The sequence below is a fragment of the Varroa destructor genome, unplaced genomic scaffold (assembly GCF_002443255.2).
Source record: "Varroa destructor unplaced genomic scaffold, Vdes_3.0 BEIS01000001.1, whole genome shotgun sequence".
In the NCBI taxonomy this organism is placed as follows: Eukaryota; Metazoa; Arthropoda; class Arachnida; order Mesostigmata; family Varroidae; genus Varroa; species Varroa destructor.
The window spans coordinates 69,375,386-69,394,130 of record NW_019211454.1 but is presented as its reverse complement, the minus strand read 5'-3'; the positions used below and the strand labels follow the sequence as shown (position 1 = coordinate 69,394,130).

At 40.3% G+C, this 18,745-nt stretch overlaps 1 protein-coding gene across 8 annotated transcripts in view; it reads right to left on the bottom strand.

Annotated features, from left to right (window-relative positions):
* Positions 1-2,023: 2,023 nt before the first annotated feature.
* LOC111247580 (glycoprotein-N-acetylgalactosamine 3-beta-galactosyltransferase 1-like) overlaps positions 2,024-18,745 on the bottom strand; it is a 35,818-nt gene continuing 19,096 nt past the window's right edge. For 2 of the 8 annotated variants that reach the window (XM_086977206.1, XM_086977203.1), the window contains 7 exons: positions 16,564-16,729; positions 9,942-10,123; positions 8,181-8,444; positions 7,318-7,562; positions 6,576-6,781; positions 4,593-4,827; positions 2,024-4,230 (listed from right to left, as the gene is read on the bottom strand). In XM_086977206.1, the coding sequence (XP_086833332.1) occupies positions 3,901-4,230; positions 4,593-4,827; positions 6,576-6,781; positions 7,318-7,562; positions 8,181-8,444; positions 9,942-10,041 (1,380 nt within the window). In that variant the 5' untranslated portion in view covers positions 10,042-10,123; positions 16,564-16,729 and the 3' untranslated portion in view covers positions 2,024-3,900. Of the gene's footprint in view, positions 4,231-4,592; positions 4,828-6,575; positions 6,782-7,317; positions 7,563-8,180; positions 8,445-9,941; positions 10,124-16,504; positions 16,730-18,745 lie in introns of all 8 variants that reach the window. The other 6 variants (XM_086977207.1, XM_086977208.1, XM_086977205.1 and 3 more) reach the window with 5 other exon arrangements.

The following is an 18,745-nucleotide window of genomic DNA, read 5'->3' as shown; positions in this document are numbered from 1 at the left end:
AAACAAAATTGTTTGCAACATTATGCGGCTTTTCTGTAAACCCGAACCCAAAAGGGCGATAAAGTATTTTCATCACGAAGAGAACAACTAAGAAGTTCCATAAAGCTGTAACAGTCAAAATAGGATAGTTTCCTTTGGATCCACTAAGAAATTACCGCATACAACTTAAAAGCACATAAAGGTACTACAAAATAAACAGTTGCATGTGCAATATGTCGCAAAGAATACCCAAATTGTCAGTAGTTTGGCAGTATCTTGTTGTAAATTGGAAAATGTCAAGTGTGTTTCAGTACGAGGTAGACGTTGTGCTCCATTTGAATCGAAAAAAAATAGCACTATCCGCCGACCCATTGTGATCGTTCCCTGTCATCGCCCCATCATCACATGGTTTCATGCAAAGATTTTTTTACCATAAATCACTATGGCCGGTTGGTCACCGGATTCACTTCAGCAGGCTTAGCATATATTGTACTTGGCAGCTGTTACGAGAAGAGAACGGTACCGAAGGTAACAAGATATCGTGCGCGTCAACGGCATTAAATCTTTCTGCACCCTCCAAATGAATTCGACTTACGTTTTCAGTACGCCGGAAACGGAAACACGGAATCTATCGGACCAGCGGGCCTTGCCTCGCGTGGGATTGGGCTTACTCGAACAGTTCCGGAATGTCAGCTAGACAGACAAAACTCCGATACACGAAGAACTTCGAAAGTGTATCAGAGTGTGGCTGCCACCCTCTCCACTCCACCCCAGTGATCACGACCGTACAAAACATTGGATGCAAAAACCCTGTACTTCACTGAGCTTTGTTTCACTCAATGCGTTGTGCTATTGATGATTTCGATCTCGCAACTCATCGTCTCTCTGATCCGGTGCCCTCTCCACTCAGTTTTTACTTTGTCTGCTATAACAATAGCATATGCCGCATGTGAGCAAGACACAATATTACGTGCTATAAACTTTTCGCACCCCCTCCCCCCTCCTCCGGAACTAAGAAGCAATAAATGAATCAGCCCGACCTAAGGCTCTGAATTAAGTCTGAAGGCAATGAGTTTATTCGGAAACACAAGAAGTGTGGACGAAAACTAAGGCCAAGTAATTCTCGCGCATCGCAATATACACTACTCTACCTCGCAACGCTTTACCAGCGCTTACCATGACACACTACCTATAAAATTGAGGTTGGCACAAACCGATTTATAGTAGTCAGCGGGGCGGAGACTCGTAGGAGCTTTTATGCGTAGGACAAATGACATATGCGATCGTAATTCTATCTAACGTAATTTACAGTGGCAAATTCAGCTGTTAGTTTGCTTGAAGGGGTAATATTGTGAACCGCAAATTACCATTTGAAAGAACAGACGATAGTGAGGTACGACTAGCTGAATTTACTCGCGACGAGATGCTCCGCGCGTGCAGGTGCAACGCGACTGTTATACAGGAATAGTGTACGCGCATACAGGCTGCGTATGCATGCCGACAACTTGCCCCTTTCTAGCTGTGAATTTAAGGCATTCTTATTGACTGGAAGTTACGCAAGTTTAGAATAAGATCGGTAGCCAGCTGGTGCCAGCCATAGGTGCTGAGATGCAATTACTTTTTAAGCGAACCGAAACGACTGGTAGAAGACATTGTGCTAGCGACATCTAAGGAGTCATTCTCTTGCTCTTACATATTTTTCTCTTCTCCGCCAATCGCGTTTGTTGTATATTTAAAGATAAATGCTCATTATATCAGTGTTCTGTTTCTAACATGAATTATATATCGAAGCACAGAATTTACAAACGCACCATTGACTGCCAACGCAAGAACGCTGACGTATACACAGCAGGATTCGGACGATCTAAAGCGAGTCCTTAGAATATCATTACATTGACTCTTGAGAGGTTGGAGTGTGCGAATTTTTGTTTAATACCGTTGTCCTTATACTAAAGTTACATTACATTACATGCTTCTTATAACAGGTTGTAGCTTTTGGTAGTCGTTGTAACGAACCTGACGGTTGAATAAGGACGAAATAGCATTTCTGCTTTTTTTTTTTGAGAACCCCTTCAGTTTATTTATCTTTACGCTTAAATAAATACTGATTAATTATCATTGTCGGCCATTTTTTCCCCGTGCCTATCCATTCCTACATAGTATGTACATTGGCATTAGCGTCGTCGGCCAACATGTCGTATGAATTGCGACAAATTGGTACCAGGCAATCCGAGCTTCAAAATATATACTTTCTCTTTTGACGAGACAAAAAGTTATTCACACATAAAATAATCCATTTAATCTGGTTTATGTATATTATTTTCTAAATTAATAAGCTATTGCTTTTGATTAGATAAGTTCCACGGCCATATATTACGTGCTCTCACATTATTGTGACTCCCTGTGTATAATGGTTAATATATAAATATGGACATATAATAATCGTGTTACGTTTGTTTTCGGCTGAAGCCTGCTACGTCATGAATCCTAATATTATTTACAAATACAGGAATGGTATGCAAATTGCCAGTGACCATCTAAGGATTTGTAGCGCTTTTACCTCTTCATCTCGGTACTCATACTCACACCTCATTAACTAGTATCTGAAGCTTCCTTTAAAAGACTCGAACGCATTGAGTGTGACTGGAAGCAAGCTTACGAAAACCATGATCTACCTACTATAGTTCCAGACGACGAACAGAAGCTAAACACAAACGAAATCTAAACAAATAACGAAAATACTCGTTGATTTTCATTCACGCTAGAACACATCTCGTCGTCACAGGCATATAAATAATAAAGTCAAAATTATATAACGCTTCGATGTGGTGTATTGTACGTTGTTACAGAGGAGGCAATATTACGTTCTAGTTGCAAGTACCGAGCCAACCAGCCGAGAGCACCAGAATCATCAATGTCACGTCTTGCTAAATGGAATGAATTAAGTACTGGAACTCGATTATACGTTAAAAATACGTAAAAAACAACTTTTTTTTTTTCTCTCTCTTTCTCTCTCTGTTCAGTTTGGCAGGATCGATATAGTTTGTAGACTGTCAGAAGACTATCGTTATCCTTGATCTTCGTGTAAGTTCAATTATCTCATCATGGAAGGTATCTATCGCTTCATCTTAGTCGCATTACATCGTCACTGTGTGAGTGCGCGAGTGTAGCAGCTACACGTTTTCATCATCAGCAGCAGCAGTTAGTTCCCTTCCGCTTTCATATAATGCCTTGTGTTATCTAGTATTATTTGCTTCGATAATAGCGTTAATAAAAGCTGCATACAAAGGTGGTGAGTTCGAGTCTCCCATGTGTTATATACTTATTTTATTTTTATGACCTTACTTAATTTCAAGAAATATTTTCCCTATCGGCTTTTATTGATAACGCTTCGATTATCAATAATTAGTAAAATGAGTTCATGTCTGGAACGTTCATTTGAATGTAGGCATCCTCCTTGTAGGCCTATTTGTTAGTGGAAATTTGCTGTACACGTATGGTAACCCATTCTGATTAAGTAATTCATCTTCCTTGTTCTTCTGTTGGAAGCATATATAGCCATACAAATTAAAACGGCCGACCATAGTTTTACTGAACTACCATATTTTGACAGTCGACACGAAACGGTCGCATGCATTGTATTCTGCCCACATTCTTTCCGCCCAGAAAGAAATTATATATATATATATATATGCCAAGCTGAGGTCGGCAAGGAAATAGCGGTGATTGGCCGCTTGGTCCTACATGCGAGATCCTACAATAGGAGATCCACAGCACTGCTCATCTGCCGAGTCGTCCCACGCTTGCGCTTATACTTGGAGGAATCCTGTCAGTGGAAGGCGGCAGGTGAAATTACTTATCCTAGCGCACACAGGATATGACGACTGACTGTGTTTCCTATAGCTATTACGGTGTTTATGCTCATAAAGCGTTGCCGATCGAATCCCCAGACTGCTTAAACCTGGTGGCTGACGATGTGGACGACTGCAACGATGACTCCTGCATTTTAGCCGTGGGACGTTGTGGCGCATCTAGTGACCATACTTGTCGGATTTCGTTTCGAGTCAATGATGACCGTGAAGAAGTTGTGGCCGGCTGATGAGGCGTGTCGTCTTCAGTTTGTTGTGAAGGAGCGATGTAGTGTTCAACTCCATACGGTCGCAAGTGATACAGTAGGTACTCCATGACGTACATCATGTTTGGCGATACGTAATGAAAAGAGATTGCTGTATCTGAACAGCACTCCATGCCCTGCAAAACAGAAAAAGGTCAAAGGACAATAGGCACCGTCATTAAATTTAGCTTTTTGAAACTACCAATATTTACATCTTCTGGCTTACGATCAATTCCAATAATGTATTGTGCCAAGCGAATATATTTAGTGTTTCTAATGAGTAATAATGTTCATGATTAGACGAAAAACCTTTGAGACGAGTGCATAATTAAACGAGAACTGAAGGAAGCGAATGTTTTTTTAGGGAGAATATTTCCTTGAGACATGTATGCCTCATATTCTTCGGGTAATTTGTAGCTATTTAAGCTAGAAACCTATATATACGCAGTGATATACATATACACGCCATATGATCTTCAGTAACTTGTAAGCCACTTACGCTTTTCATTGGGTAGTAGGTATAGTTCCAAAACCAGAAGTCGGGTGGCATATGACCCGGGATGAGATGAGCCTCAGGTGTGAGCGGGAAAAATCTGCCTCTGCCCCCAGCGTCACGTGAATCGCCCGCGTCGACGCCTACATCCGCTAAACACTTCCCGAGCTCTACGTCTTCCGCACCGTTGTGGTCGCGTCGACATTTTGTTTGGTTCGAGCGGATACCAAACTCGATGAACCTTCAAAAATCGACCATGACATCACTCGTTATAACATGACGGGTGTACACTATACATACGTATATGCTTATAAAGCCTAATAGTTGCTCGCTTGTTGTCATACGATCAAAGAATCGGTTCGGGACAATGATTAGAAGTAGTTCTAACGGAGCAATACAAGCAAACTGAGAAGAAAATGAATTTCAGTCGTCAAGATAATGTCCTCAATAATGTGGTGACGATTACTTCAACGCGAAAGACGGCCAGCGTGTTTTAACGTGTGCTAGGCTAATTAGCATCATATTTAGTTATTTCCTTTCTATTTTTGAAATTGAAAAAAAAAACAGGAGTTAACTAGAAGAAGAAAAAATTGTAAGAATATTCTTTTCGTTTGGCAGAAAATGTGAGATGAGATGTATCTCATTTGTTTAAACTGTTACAATATCAGATGATGGTGCATATCGTATCGCTTGCTCCGTTAAAGGGTACTATTTCTGTAAGCGGTTAGAACAGAAAAATTTCTGAAGAAGCTGAAGAAAAGCACGTTTGCCGGATTAACTATACGACAAATTGTTCACCTATAGAGAAAACATCAGCCAAAAGAAAGGCAATGCTTTTTGCGACTATAACAAATGACGATATTTTTATGCGATTCGTATATATACTATCGGCAATTGGTGGGTGAATAGGTCGCCGGAACCGATCATTAGGGTGCCAGCCGCAGATAGAAACCCTATCGCAGTAGCATCATGGCGGGGGCTGAATGCCCAGCTGGCAGATCAAGCGACGTACCTAATGGGCGCTATACCCTATCTGGCCGGCTGAGCGAGTCTGTCTGGTTAGTTGTATTATCCTATCAGTTGTGCCGTCAGTTTAACTATTCCGCTGCTCTTCAACTACTCGCGGCGATTTTTCGAGTTGTCATTTCGATCAAATAGAGAGATACGAGAGAGAACCGCCAAGCTAGTTCGAGTAGTAAATCAATACGAACTCTACCGTGCCCTTTCACCCAACCCACCTGTGCTTCGTCTAATGTATTGATAGCCCATCTGTATCCGTCGGAGATCAGCTTATATTTGCCATCTCTTCCTTTGCATAGCACTAAAAACATATATCATATAAAGTCAGCGTATAGGATTTCATTTATCTCTGCGTTTCTCGTCTTTGCAATGTTACCTATTGCTTTTGGCTCAATGCGCCGGAATGAAACTTAAGATAAGACGCTAAATTTAGAGGACAACATTTTTTCCCTTCTTCTATTGGATTCTATCTGAGCTATTCAGCGCAGAGTTTACCATTGTCAAGAGCGTAGAACGCAGACAGTTGCGCAATTCGACGCGCGTTTTTTCAAATTATCGCGTGTAATTAGCTACCCGTTGAATTTGATCTGGTCTCAATGTCAACGAAATTTTCAAGTTAAACTTCATTTCAGTTTTTCACACTGATCTACTATATATACATAGAAGCCTGCTATTTGAAGCCTCTATATTCATTAGTTAGCGAAATTCGCCTATAACCTAACCCCAGCACGTTCGCGAAGCACAGAAACAAAAAAAAAAAAGTTATGCTGTTTTTTCTTGTAAAAGCCGCAGACCATTCATCGCAATGTTTGGCCCGACTGATTTAGATATTTGTAGATTACGCGACTGGTAGAATACGATGATTTAAGAGTTCAACATAAGGCTATTTATTTATCGATGTTTAGGTAGAGATACTATAACGTTATTGATACTTCGTTACATTGATATTACTGTTCTTATTATTATTACCTTCGGACGGCCTCTTTAGACATCACGTATCCTGCCCCTCCGCTCATGTAACCCTGCTTTACGTAGGGTTTAAACTTATGCCCGAAGTAGATTGGTTCCGATGCGTCATGTGCGCTAAGGAAGTAGCGTAGATTTTCAATGACGACATAAGTATCATCGTCCGCTTTCAGGAACCAGTCGGCTGATTCTAAATGATGTTCATATATCTGTTACGATAATCGATAAAATGACATCATCGTCACCGTTAAACCAGTGAAGGTATTCATATCACAGGAACTATACTTGCTACTCCATTGTGGCGCAATTTTCAAAATAAACCAATCTAAAATACATGGTTCTGCCCGGCAGGTACTCGTTAGTGCAGTGGCGCGCAGTTTCCCTTTCAGTTTTCACTTGTGCAGCCTAAATAGTACGTCCACTAACTAGCAAGTTTAAGTCGGTACGTCAAAAACAGTACGTAAAAAACCTATATAGCATACTAGTAAGCTTGATTTAATTTGTAGTTGATATTATTTTTGGCATTAATCAATCATAGAATCAGAGAACTGTGTTTAGTCGTAGGATGTAATGCAAGCTAAAAGAAATACATCGAGCCACAATAAAGCTCAAGGGTGGCAACGCTTTGGCTAAGAGTGAAATAAGCTATATCTTCAATGTGGCAGTATTAGCTCTATTTTACCAACTGTTCAAGCTATTTATAGTCGAGTTGACCCATATAGCAAACCTATATAACTATACAGACCTCCGAGAACGCCAACTTGGTTTTTTCCCAAAGGTGATCTCGGTCTTCTTGACCAACTGGTAGTGCCACGGAAGGGAGATTATCGTCCTTGACAGAACTCATAAATAGAAGCCGATCGCAGCGCCGACCCCAGGTCGCTTTCACGTGGGCCGCCTTTGTTGCATGGGTATTTGGTGACGTTAGAATGAAGCAAAGTAATCGAACTCGTTTAGCCAGTTCACGCGCCACCGTATCGTGGGCAGAATCTGCAGACGTGCACACATCAACATAACGTACTCGCGATTACAAAAAAAAAGTGGGTTCCAGTTATCTATAGCCAAATAACAAAACGTAAACAGTGGGATATCAGTCTTGTCTCCAATACGTTGACAAACTTAGTTCATTTTGTTCAGCGTGCAACATTCTAGTGACCTTCAGTTTACATAATGAACAGTCTAAAAGCAATCGAATCCCCTTATTCTATAGGTCGACGCAATTACATATGCGGATACCCTCCCAATCTCAGAAGGTACGATCATTGCAAGTCGTTCAGTACCAACAACGGAGGCAGTTAATCCGAAATCAAGTCTCATGAAGATAGTCTTCAAGAACCTTTATACGTTCAATAACATAGAGCTTGAAAAAACACTTGGAGAATTAAATGTTTTATGGATGAATAGGACGTTTGTTGTACGCTGAGCAAGTTGATGATGGAAGGCGAGAAAGTCCTAGCTCGTCGAAAAGCATCTTGCATCAAGTGAGGCCTGAATATAGTAGGTCAGCGTAATGACAATAGAATGATCAAAACAACAACAAGATCGATCCTCCGCATGTTTGTCTCTTAATGTGTGTTTACTATCTAGCTAGTTCGACCGCACGGTTACCTCGATGTTCATGGAAGCTAACTGGTGACTCCGGTGCATCTTCATCTAGCACTATCGAATGCCCCGAATGCGGGTCTGAAATGTGTTGATAGACAGAACGCGGATAAAGGAGTGATCGGCGTGAGGAGACAGTGGCCGATACTTCGGCGCCACCTATCCCACCACCAGCTGCAGGATCCAACGATCCAAGTACGGGCGGACTTAACGGACGCAGACTTACCACGCATAGCGCAATATACGCTGTACCGAAACCGAAAAGTATACCTGCAAACAGGTAAATGATCCCAGGTCAGCTTTTTTTTTTGTAAATACAGATATGTGTATGCAGAGGTTTCCTATGCCTAGGGTTAGTGGAAATTATTGCAATGTTATATAAAGGAAAGTTTTCTTCAATTAAGTATCGAAATACGCAGGGCGTTCGTGAAGATCTCAAAACGAGATTGGCCTATTCAAAATAATTTAACAAACATGGAATGTAAACATATAATCTACTACAAATTGTAAAAAGCGGTCAGAGTAGGCCAGTTTCATTTTGAACCCTCTGGCAACGCCAAAACATATTTGAAGGCCTTCCCCGATGTTACATCACACGATAAGAAATCCGATTATGCAGAAAAGCCGATGGAGAAACGGCCTGCCAGGGAACAAGCACAAAAAGTCGTTCATTTTTTTCAAGAAAACTATGTTGTAAAGTGTCCGATTTGAAAAATTCCGCTAAAAATGAGCAAAAATATATTCGCACATTTAAGTGACTCTCTCTCTCTCTCTATATATATATATTCATATATATATATATATATATATATATAGTCACTTCAGTTACTTGCTAGGCAATTCACTGTATTTAAGCATTTTAATTTTTGTGGTTAAACGTTGCTACTTTTATCGCAGAGTCATTAACGCTTTGAGAAAACGTTACGCAAAGGTATGACAAACAATCGACTACTCTAGAGACCAGTCATGACAACAGCCAGCGGAGTGTGAGTAATTCTCAGGGTTATTCAGTGACAACATTCGTTGTCTCTTGGAGCTTTCTCCAAATTCTAAAATAAATGATTTGACGAGAAAAAAGCTCGTTAAAAATCGGTTCTCAGTGAACAAAGTATATTTTATATATTGGCTCAGTGAAGATAGATCCACCGAGGGCTGGCTCGGCTAAATGACAGTTGCTATAAAGGCGGTGTGAACGACGCCAGAAAGTTCGAACTTAAACTTACGAATACTTATCTGCTGCTTGATTTAAATAACTAGCCAATTATTTCTCTATATTTCTCTGTTCTGCATATTAGCGATACAAGCAAGGCGCATATCCACGAACTGGGCTTGTTAAAGGAATTTCAACTTTTTTTATATAAAAAGTCTTGTTTCCCTACGAGTTAAGTTTTATACTGCTAGCCAATGTCAACTTTGTCAGTTGCTTTGACGAACCTCACTTGTGATCATCAAACCACGTACTGGTGAATATCTGACAATAAAAAAAGAGCACTAGTAAAAAAAAATTGGCAACGTATCATTATGTCTTAATTGAAAGATGAATTAGCTTTGATAAATAAATTTTTGCGTAGACAATAGGCCTGAGCCTATTAGAGGGCAATCCGGAAATTGGCGCGCCGGAAGCTCTGTGTCTCAGCTCGCGTCCTGTCAGCAACGACCGGTATTGCTATGACAATCATTAATTCCACAGCTAACTCGCGTGGAATATCTTGAGCTTATTTTGGTAATATTTTGAGCTTAGGCAACTAAAACAATAATTACACGCACCAGCTCCAAGTGTCGTCAGAAAGTTTCGAGGTTGTAAACATCGCCCATAACCGCTTACTCCAAAGCGCTCCACGTCTGCCGTTAAACGCGTGTACTTCATCGCGTTGTCGCGTTGCCACGCGTCTACGATGAACTCTGTTTTGTTTCGTTCTGCAGAAGCTTTTCAGTGATTCAGCAACGATCTGTGAAAGAACGTCATTGAATGTATTTTAATAGGTTTAACAGCTAATCGAATAGTGTGTGTGTCTAGATATCTATACGTCTGATAAGTTTTGCCGGTAAGTTCAACAATTATGTGGTCACTTATGCGACAGTATGCGAACAGTCACCATTAACGATGCAGCATCCTTATAGTGACTTTTATTTAATTGAATAAGAATTTTCGAATCGTTTCTGCTGTTGCATGGTGATTCGTGCATTTCTCTCTAGCGCGCTTCGTGCCCCTTGAATATTGTATGAGAGGGTGCATTTTGTTGTCCTATTTACATACGCTACTTAAATAATACTAAAGGACATTTCATCTGTTATTAGTGTTACAAGGCAATATATGTAGCTACAAAGCGTAGCACTTTGGTTTCTTGGAGTTTTGCCTTTACGAAGAAGAAGTAAAGCGCAGCTCGAGCCAACATGTTCATTAGCGGATATCTCTAAGCCCGACTGTAACTCTAAAAAAAACTACGTTAAGACGAACGTTAAGTTCCATTGTTTTCTCTGTAAGGTATTGTTGAATTGTAGGAATGGCAACAGGTGAAAATATCTGACTAAGATAAACACTTCCCTGAGTTAATCGTAGACTATGGATACTGACAGGGGCAAACGGAACGCAAGAACTATCTTAAATAGATTGAACTTCAAAAGTTGGTCGACAATCGAAAAACGCATTTAGCTGTACACCGTTGTCGAAACATTCCCTACTAATAAACAATAAAAACAAAGCCCTTCGTTAGCTAGAACTAGAGGCAACACTGGTTTGGCCAGCAGAGGCTTTCCTAGCTGTTTTTTTTTTATGCTGCCTCTACTTCGAGAAGATTACTGCTGCCCTCACTGACCACCTGCCGTAACCATTCTTTTACCCGTAATGGCGCCAGGAACCGCTCGGCGCTATCATCGCTCACGATAAGCACTAATAGAACATTCTGAGCGGCCTTTCGTTCGATTTCCTTTCATCGAAATAAAACGCACTAGCTAATGCTGTCACTCTATGAGAGACGAAGAAAAAGATTCTAAAGTCAATTTTAACGATAAGCTTATTTAGCTAATGCTAATTGTGTATAATAGAACGTGATAGGCCCGATTGAAAGAAATAAAATTTCAGTTGTCCTAAAAGAAGCGTCAGTCCACCTTTGGATCCCGTTGTCAACTTTGATTAGATTTCAACTTTCCCGTAGTAAGTTTGTACTTATTTAACTGCTCATAACTGCACAATGCATTTTCGTAAGGAACATCTATCGTGATATTGTTATTTAATGTGTTGTTTTTTTTTTATAAACAGGTTCATCCATATATAAATGTACGCGCTTTTACGGGTGCTTCAGCAGTATCTTGCTTGTGTCGAATCGAATTTACCAGCATTCGCAAACGCTCAACGATGGGTTTGCGGCTTTACCGAAGCACAGTAGACCATAATATACGGTCACTTATCTATCTTTTTGTATTTTACATATCGCATCGTCTGCTTGTGTCACAATTGTAAAACCTGCCCTGTTATTAACTAAAAATTAGTAGCGTCGCTAACTTCAGTTTCCATTTTCTAGATCGAAAAATCACCACTCTGCCTTTTGACAGTTATGAGCGTATTAGTACGGCCGTCTGAATTAATCGAAAACAGTCCAGACACAAGACGAATACGATTAAATATTTAGAAATCAGATTTTCTACTTCACCGAAGTTCCCTAATCCATAGCTCTAAAGTATTTACTAGCGTGTTCTTTGGGGATATTGAGGTCGTTTTCTTTGAACTCCTTGTGCGTCGGCCTAGCGCTGTACGAGTTTCCGTTACTTTTGTGTACTTATTATATTCAGGTAGAAGCATCTTCCTAAAATTATGTTATGCAATCACCTGTCTGATCAATTTTGCCTTTGTTATGTATAGAACATCATATAACTGTTAAAATGTTTGGAAGCTATTGGTTAATGTGATCCATTGAGCCAAAAGCACATCACGACGACTGATTAACCCGCTGTGAACAAATCGAAAAATTAAGTCATCTAGAGATCATTCAGACGAGCTTCCGCTGCTGAGAATGATTACTGCGTACATCTTAACTCTAAAACGAGTACGGAGAAAGATAACCTAGACACGAGACCTGTACAGAATACGCACGTACTAAATCTATTTACGTTGAGATGAAGTCAGCCCGGGGGTTTGAACAAATGGCGAGAGCTAAAAAACAGTTCAATGAAACAGCTTCTCGTGTTTATCGGACGCCTCCCTATAATATACAGCGCTGAAACGTTCCAAATTTTATATTGAGTACGATTGGTAAATGTAGAAGACCTTGAATTTAGACCTGTATACTTTATTACATTGCCATTTACATATCATACAAGCTAGTGACTACAACGGACCCTAAAATAAATACGTTCAATACGCTGGAGACGCTAATTACAGATATCGAATAGTTCCAAAGATATAGAGCATTTTATAGGGCTATCAAAAAGGGTATTGGTCATTTTTTGAGCTAGATGGCTTCAAGGCCACGTATCACAGTCTCGAACCATTCGAAGAAATTTGGCTACAAAAAAGGCGGGTATTTTTACCGCACTTCGAATGGAAACAAAACTCGACTATATTTCTATCTGCGAAACTCTAGAGAAGCATAACGAAATTTCAAAGCGTTCGATGACGGCGATGGAACCTTTTACGAAAACCATAGGCGAAAGACATGCGTGGCCAATGCAAGAGAAGACCCCCCCCATATGTGCTAAGACCCAGACTGACCCAAACAAAGAGGTGCTATGTAACAGATGGGATCGGAAAAGCCAAACGACTAATTTGGGTCCTGTCTACCAGAAGCTAACCAGCTTACTCTACAAGCTACTGAAAAAAATAACCCAAACTTGTGAACAGACGTAGCGTCGTTTTCCACCGTGACAGTGCCCGATTCCATATATTTTTAGCCACCGGGAAAAAGTTGAGCGAAGAGATTTACATGGGAGATTTCAATGCATTAACAGTGTAGCCCGTATTTGTATCATCGGACTTTTATCTGTTTCAGTCTCTGCAAAACTCCCTGTAATTTAGTTGCAGTGAAGTGATGCAAAAGCCACAATTTTTCTTCCAGAAACTCCCAGACGCGATCAAGATGACACGTATTCAGCTCAGTAGTGCCATTTCAAAAAAATATAAAATAATCTTTTTTTTTTTTGTGATGAATACTATTCCGACAATTCGATATAATGACATATTAGTCATTCTTTAAAATTACATTGTATAATATTGCGAAGTGAAATCCCAACAACAGTTAAAATTTGTGGTAATAATTTTACGTTACGGATTACACGATCATTAACGTGAAAATAAGGTAATCACGCAATTTACGGCTATCAAATTTAGGCAATATTATATAATATATATATAAAATATAAAATTAGGCAAATACATTTTGACGAGCGGCTTGTCGTAACGGGCACGTTATCTTGCTGTCAGATCAGCTGTGCTTTGTGTCACAAAGTAACGTAGACAGGAGAGAAGGTACGCCTTTGACGTGTGATCGAAAATTAGCTGTTGGCCAATGTTTTCACACGTATCGAACCCCCATCTAAATGATCAATCTATGATTTGGGCCGTTGTCATAATGAAGCTTCTAAAGCTTCCTAAAAAGATATCAATGTGTCAGAGATTAATCTAAACTCAAACATAAAATGTTAATAAAAAAAAGTGATACGAAGATTTTGGTTTTGTAGATATTACTGAAAGATATACTGGAAGACACGGGAGAATCTACCCCCAACTGACGAGTCAGCCATCCCGATGTTCAGCTTTCTTTTTTTCCTTTGAATTTGCAGATATGTACCCGTCTGCAATATAGTTTCAAAATGTCGTTATAAGAATTTATGAGCTATGGCAACGCAACGAATCTTAGCAGTTCACTAACAATTACAGTCACATTTGCAAGCCGTCCGCATTGTTTTGTCTATTATGATTATTATTAGCAGTAGTGGAGTTTGGTGTTTGAGCGTCTACGTGTGTATGTTTCGGTGGAAGATCGTGCACTGTTTCGGGAACCAGACCTCGTCATGCTTGTGGTTGGTTCTGAGCCAATCAGCCAAACAGATAGCTATTCTAGATGAATAAAGTTTGTCTCCTTTGATCGAGGCCAGCCGGTCACGACAATTCAGTGCTGTTGAGCGGGAGACGACCCAGAAGCGAGGTAATAGGACCAGATGACGAAAGCAAAGGACGAGAGAGGGAAAAAACAATACAGAATTAGACCATCTGCATCAAACGACGCAGCGCAGCGGCAATCTTTCTCGTAGAGGCAGAAAAAACAGATGGGGAAGAAGCAGACGTGGTCCTTGCGGTAATTTCTGGGCGTAGTCATTTTGCCACATACCGTTGTGTTCATTTTTTTTCCTGGAAGTGATATGATGAATTTCGATTTCTAGACAGAGGATTTCGAGGCAAAGGCAAAGAAAAGCTTCGTTTCAACAGTAGGTAATAACTCGCATTTCAATCGGATTAGTTCTCGCTTTTCCAAGCTTCTGCTATAGGAATGTGTATTGTATGTTATGTGGTAGAGGTATTATTCAGAACTGCACGGAATACAAATATGGTCGTGATATATCGAGGATTTCTTCCAGAAAGGAGTTCATAAGAGTGCGTAGTTAATTCGAGGTCGTATTTTGCAATGGGGATTTTCCTGCAAGAGACAAATTAAATAGAACGAATAAGGAAATTCAATCTAGGCCGATGCATCACGCAGAGTCAGTTAGACTTAATGGTAGTTGATCATCATGAACACAGAAACGTCTTGCAGAACGTCTCAAAGAGAAACTCGAACAGTTAAACAAAAAACATAAACTTTGGCGACACGCCAGACGTCTAGAAGGCTGCTCGAAACGAGTAAATCCCATTCAATAGACGACTCGACAGATACGATCAATATTACAGTTGGTAAAGCTAAGTAGAATGGAAATTATCAACATGTCCTCAGACCATATGACGCGTAAGCAATTTTCCATATCATTTGACAGCTAGAAGATTCTCGGGAATATGTCGCATCTTAACACAAGACTAGACAGGTCTATAGACGTGCATACAACTATTATTGGCCCCCGTTCACTGCCAGAGGGTTGTTAGAGCTTGATACCGTTAAGTTTTTACATATGATTTTTATATATGGTTTTTACGTTACCAGTCAACTTAAACCCTACCGAAGTTCTAGTGTCACGGTGTAAGACTGCACCGTAATGTAACAAAACAATTTTCCTTAATTACTAAATTAGTACTACGCGGACCCCTTTCCCTTTTTTCGAATATTCAATCCTAGAATAATCCTATAATTTACCGCAATAGCGATAACCTATACATTTTTTGTAATCAAATATTTCGAATTATTATCTAGCAACAAGAAGTAATATTGTCTTGTAACCTAAAGGCAGATGGCCAAATGCACAATCCGTTACGGGTCAATTTTACACGACCGGCGCTGGCTGCTCCTTCCTGCTAAACAGCTACAAATCGTTTTTACAGTTCGGCCGATTTCCTCCGTTATTCAGTCGTCGGCAATAGAAACATTCTTATAGAACTTTACAAACTTTTACGTTAATAATTTAAATGTCGGCTAACGCACTGCACAGCAGCACCGAAACCCAGACGCTATTTAAAGGGTCACTTCTCAGATGCGAGTGCATGTACAGTATTGTTTCTCTTCCAGTCTAATCATAACAGCAGCATTAGGCTGGATGCGGTCAAGGGCGGCGAGGCCAAAAGGACGGTCAAGAAGGTTCTCTCGAACGATCTGGCGCCATTGGGTCGGTTGGACGCGGGACAAGTAGGTCCCCAGGGACGGTTGCCCTACACGACCCCGTCGTGCACACAGATGCTGGGCGGAGTATACAGCCACTGCACTCCAAGCAACGAGTGAACTCACCCACGGCAGAATCAGCTGCGTATCTCTCCAAATAAGAAAGATTCTCCTAATGTTTATTGCAACAGTATCCAAGCTTCGCACGCTCAAGAGCGTCAACTGTTCCGAAGCTGAGCGCGTATTTTTACAGAGCGTAGTCGTTTATCGTTGCTAATCTTTAAAACTGGATTTATAGTAACTGATAAAAGGCTAAATAAACTAACTATTCAATCAGATGTGGCCATTCCAATTTATGTCGATGTGACAAACATATGTGTACGCACATCATAAAATTGTCCCATCGTAGATCCCAATTCCATATTTTCTACTTATTTCTGAAGATCTGATGTTCACCAACATCGAGGCCAGTGCCGGGTGCATGTAAGCATCATTTATCACATGTCTCCATAGATCGGTTGCGCCTGCTGTGGCGCTGATGTAATTTTGGCGTTGCCTAGCACCGTATCGAGGCGCGTCATTTTGAAAACGCACTGTTTAATGTTACGAAGGTTTGCCACAAGATCGATGAGGAAGCCCGCCTCCGCACTCACGTTTCGCATCTCCTTTTCGACGGACGCTAGAAGATAGTCGACTATTGCCTCGATGTCATCGGATCATTGCAACAGAACAGTCTCAACATCTATCGCCTGTAGCCCGGAACCATGGTGCCTATCACTGACGATCCGGCCCTTATGTCGCCCTGGCCCACCTGTAATTCTAATGAAGAGAAATTATTAAATCAACTAGGAAGTATTTGTAACCAACTATTTATAGGTTCCGAATTATAGCAAAACCCAATATTATTATTAGTATTACAAATAGATATTATTAGCTGCCACGAACCTCGAGGGACTCGTTTTAACATTATTATCACATCTGGCTGAAAGTTGTCGCACTTCTCAACGCCACACTATTAACAGCTACAGCCGCAGTATTATATTCCTATGAGAAGCGTGTTCCAACATCGTCAACTTCCTCCCATGACAGGCATACAAACGTATCAGTAGACACTCACCAGCTTCTAGGTCCCCTTTAACTTATGCTATTCGAAGTTATGCTCAGGGGCATCGTAGTATTCGATAACGATTTGTGCAAGAAACTTTACTAAAAAAGTTTTCTTAGAAACAGAATCAATACAAATCTGACTAATAGCTAGATTGCATAATTTTACTTTTCATCTAACGAAGCCAATATGTATGTGTTTTTTCGTTCGTAACCTACCTATCTATAATTATGATTCTGTGATTGGTATCTTTGAAATCTGCTCGTATCGGACAAATCTAAATTTTTGTGATACATGTTTTCCACATAGGAAGTCTGCTAATCGGCCGCCCGAAGCACTACTTCCCCTAGGGGTTTAAATACGGTTCAATAAGCATGACGAATTATATTACCGTATATCAACATCTCTATTTTAAGCGAAACTCGCATACAAATTCAAATCGAAGTATATAGGGAAAACTAAAACATAATATACTACCTATTCACTGAATCCATGACCCACGTGCTTATCGCGTCGTTTATTCAACTCCGTTGTTTTGTTATAAATTTATACACTCCTCTCTGTGTAGTTTCCTTTCACAAAAAATTCAACCAGGCCTAAGATTTTCGGTGGGTAACATGCTTTGCTTAAAATTGACAGTGCGGCTAAAAGTTGGCTAGACGATGTAACTAGAACCGATATTTGTTTTGTGATCATTGATCATGCCAAAGAGATAGAGCTTCACTCAACGGACCGCGGTAACATGTAAACAACTGTGTGCATCTGAAATCAGCCTGTCAAATTTTTACCGGTCCTGCTGCTACTTGTAGTAAACCTATGCAAAGAGTTAGGGTTCTGTTTGTAACTTTGAGGTTATTCTATCATACTGCTGTCAATTACGTCTACTCCAGTAACAGGCGACTGTCCTTTTCTCTACGGTATCGTAATCAAAATTTGGTCCTTCTTTTTCATTATCTTCTTATTTGTCGATCGAAATGTCGAGTCGGAATGCCACGATAGTCTTTCTGTTCGATGGCCTATTACGAATATCTATCGTCGACCTCAGAAAAGAGTCAGTGAAACTGGGCCTCTCATTACCGGATTTTGCTGCAACTCTGTACTCTTCACCGGCGTCTTTCTTTGCTTTCGACCGTTGACTATGTCTCGGAGCCATTAGACTTATACGTTGCGCTGACGTATTGGACTAACACGAACATCTTACGAAAAAGCGTAAGGAAGAGAGACGCTACTGAAGAAGGCCGGCATATGCGTATGCAGCGGTCACGATGCAGTAATTTAACGCTGTCACTAAGCCACGCTGCGCAAAAGAGGAATCCAATGAGACGAGCGAAAGTGGTCGTATAACGTTTTAGCATTTAATATAATGCATTTGATTACCCAAAAAACGTCTCATAAATATGCGAAGACCTGTTTTAATGTAAAAACTTGCATCATAAAACTGCCAACTATTAGGTTAGGTATTAAGGTAAAGAAGGAAATGTCTTAGAGGAAGGTCAAATGTGCTGTGAAATCGAAATTAGACTAATTTCAAAACTTAATATGTTGCTCTAACATACGTAACTTGCTACTAGAAGAGCTTAATGGTAAAATGGATTTGAAACTGTGCGAAAAACTGCTCAGCCGTAACCTTCTGCTCTACTCACATTGGTCTCTATAATAGCACGCCTTCGGTATTTACCACGTCGATAGCGTAGGCTGAGAACTATTACAGTGGTTATTTTGGTCAGACA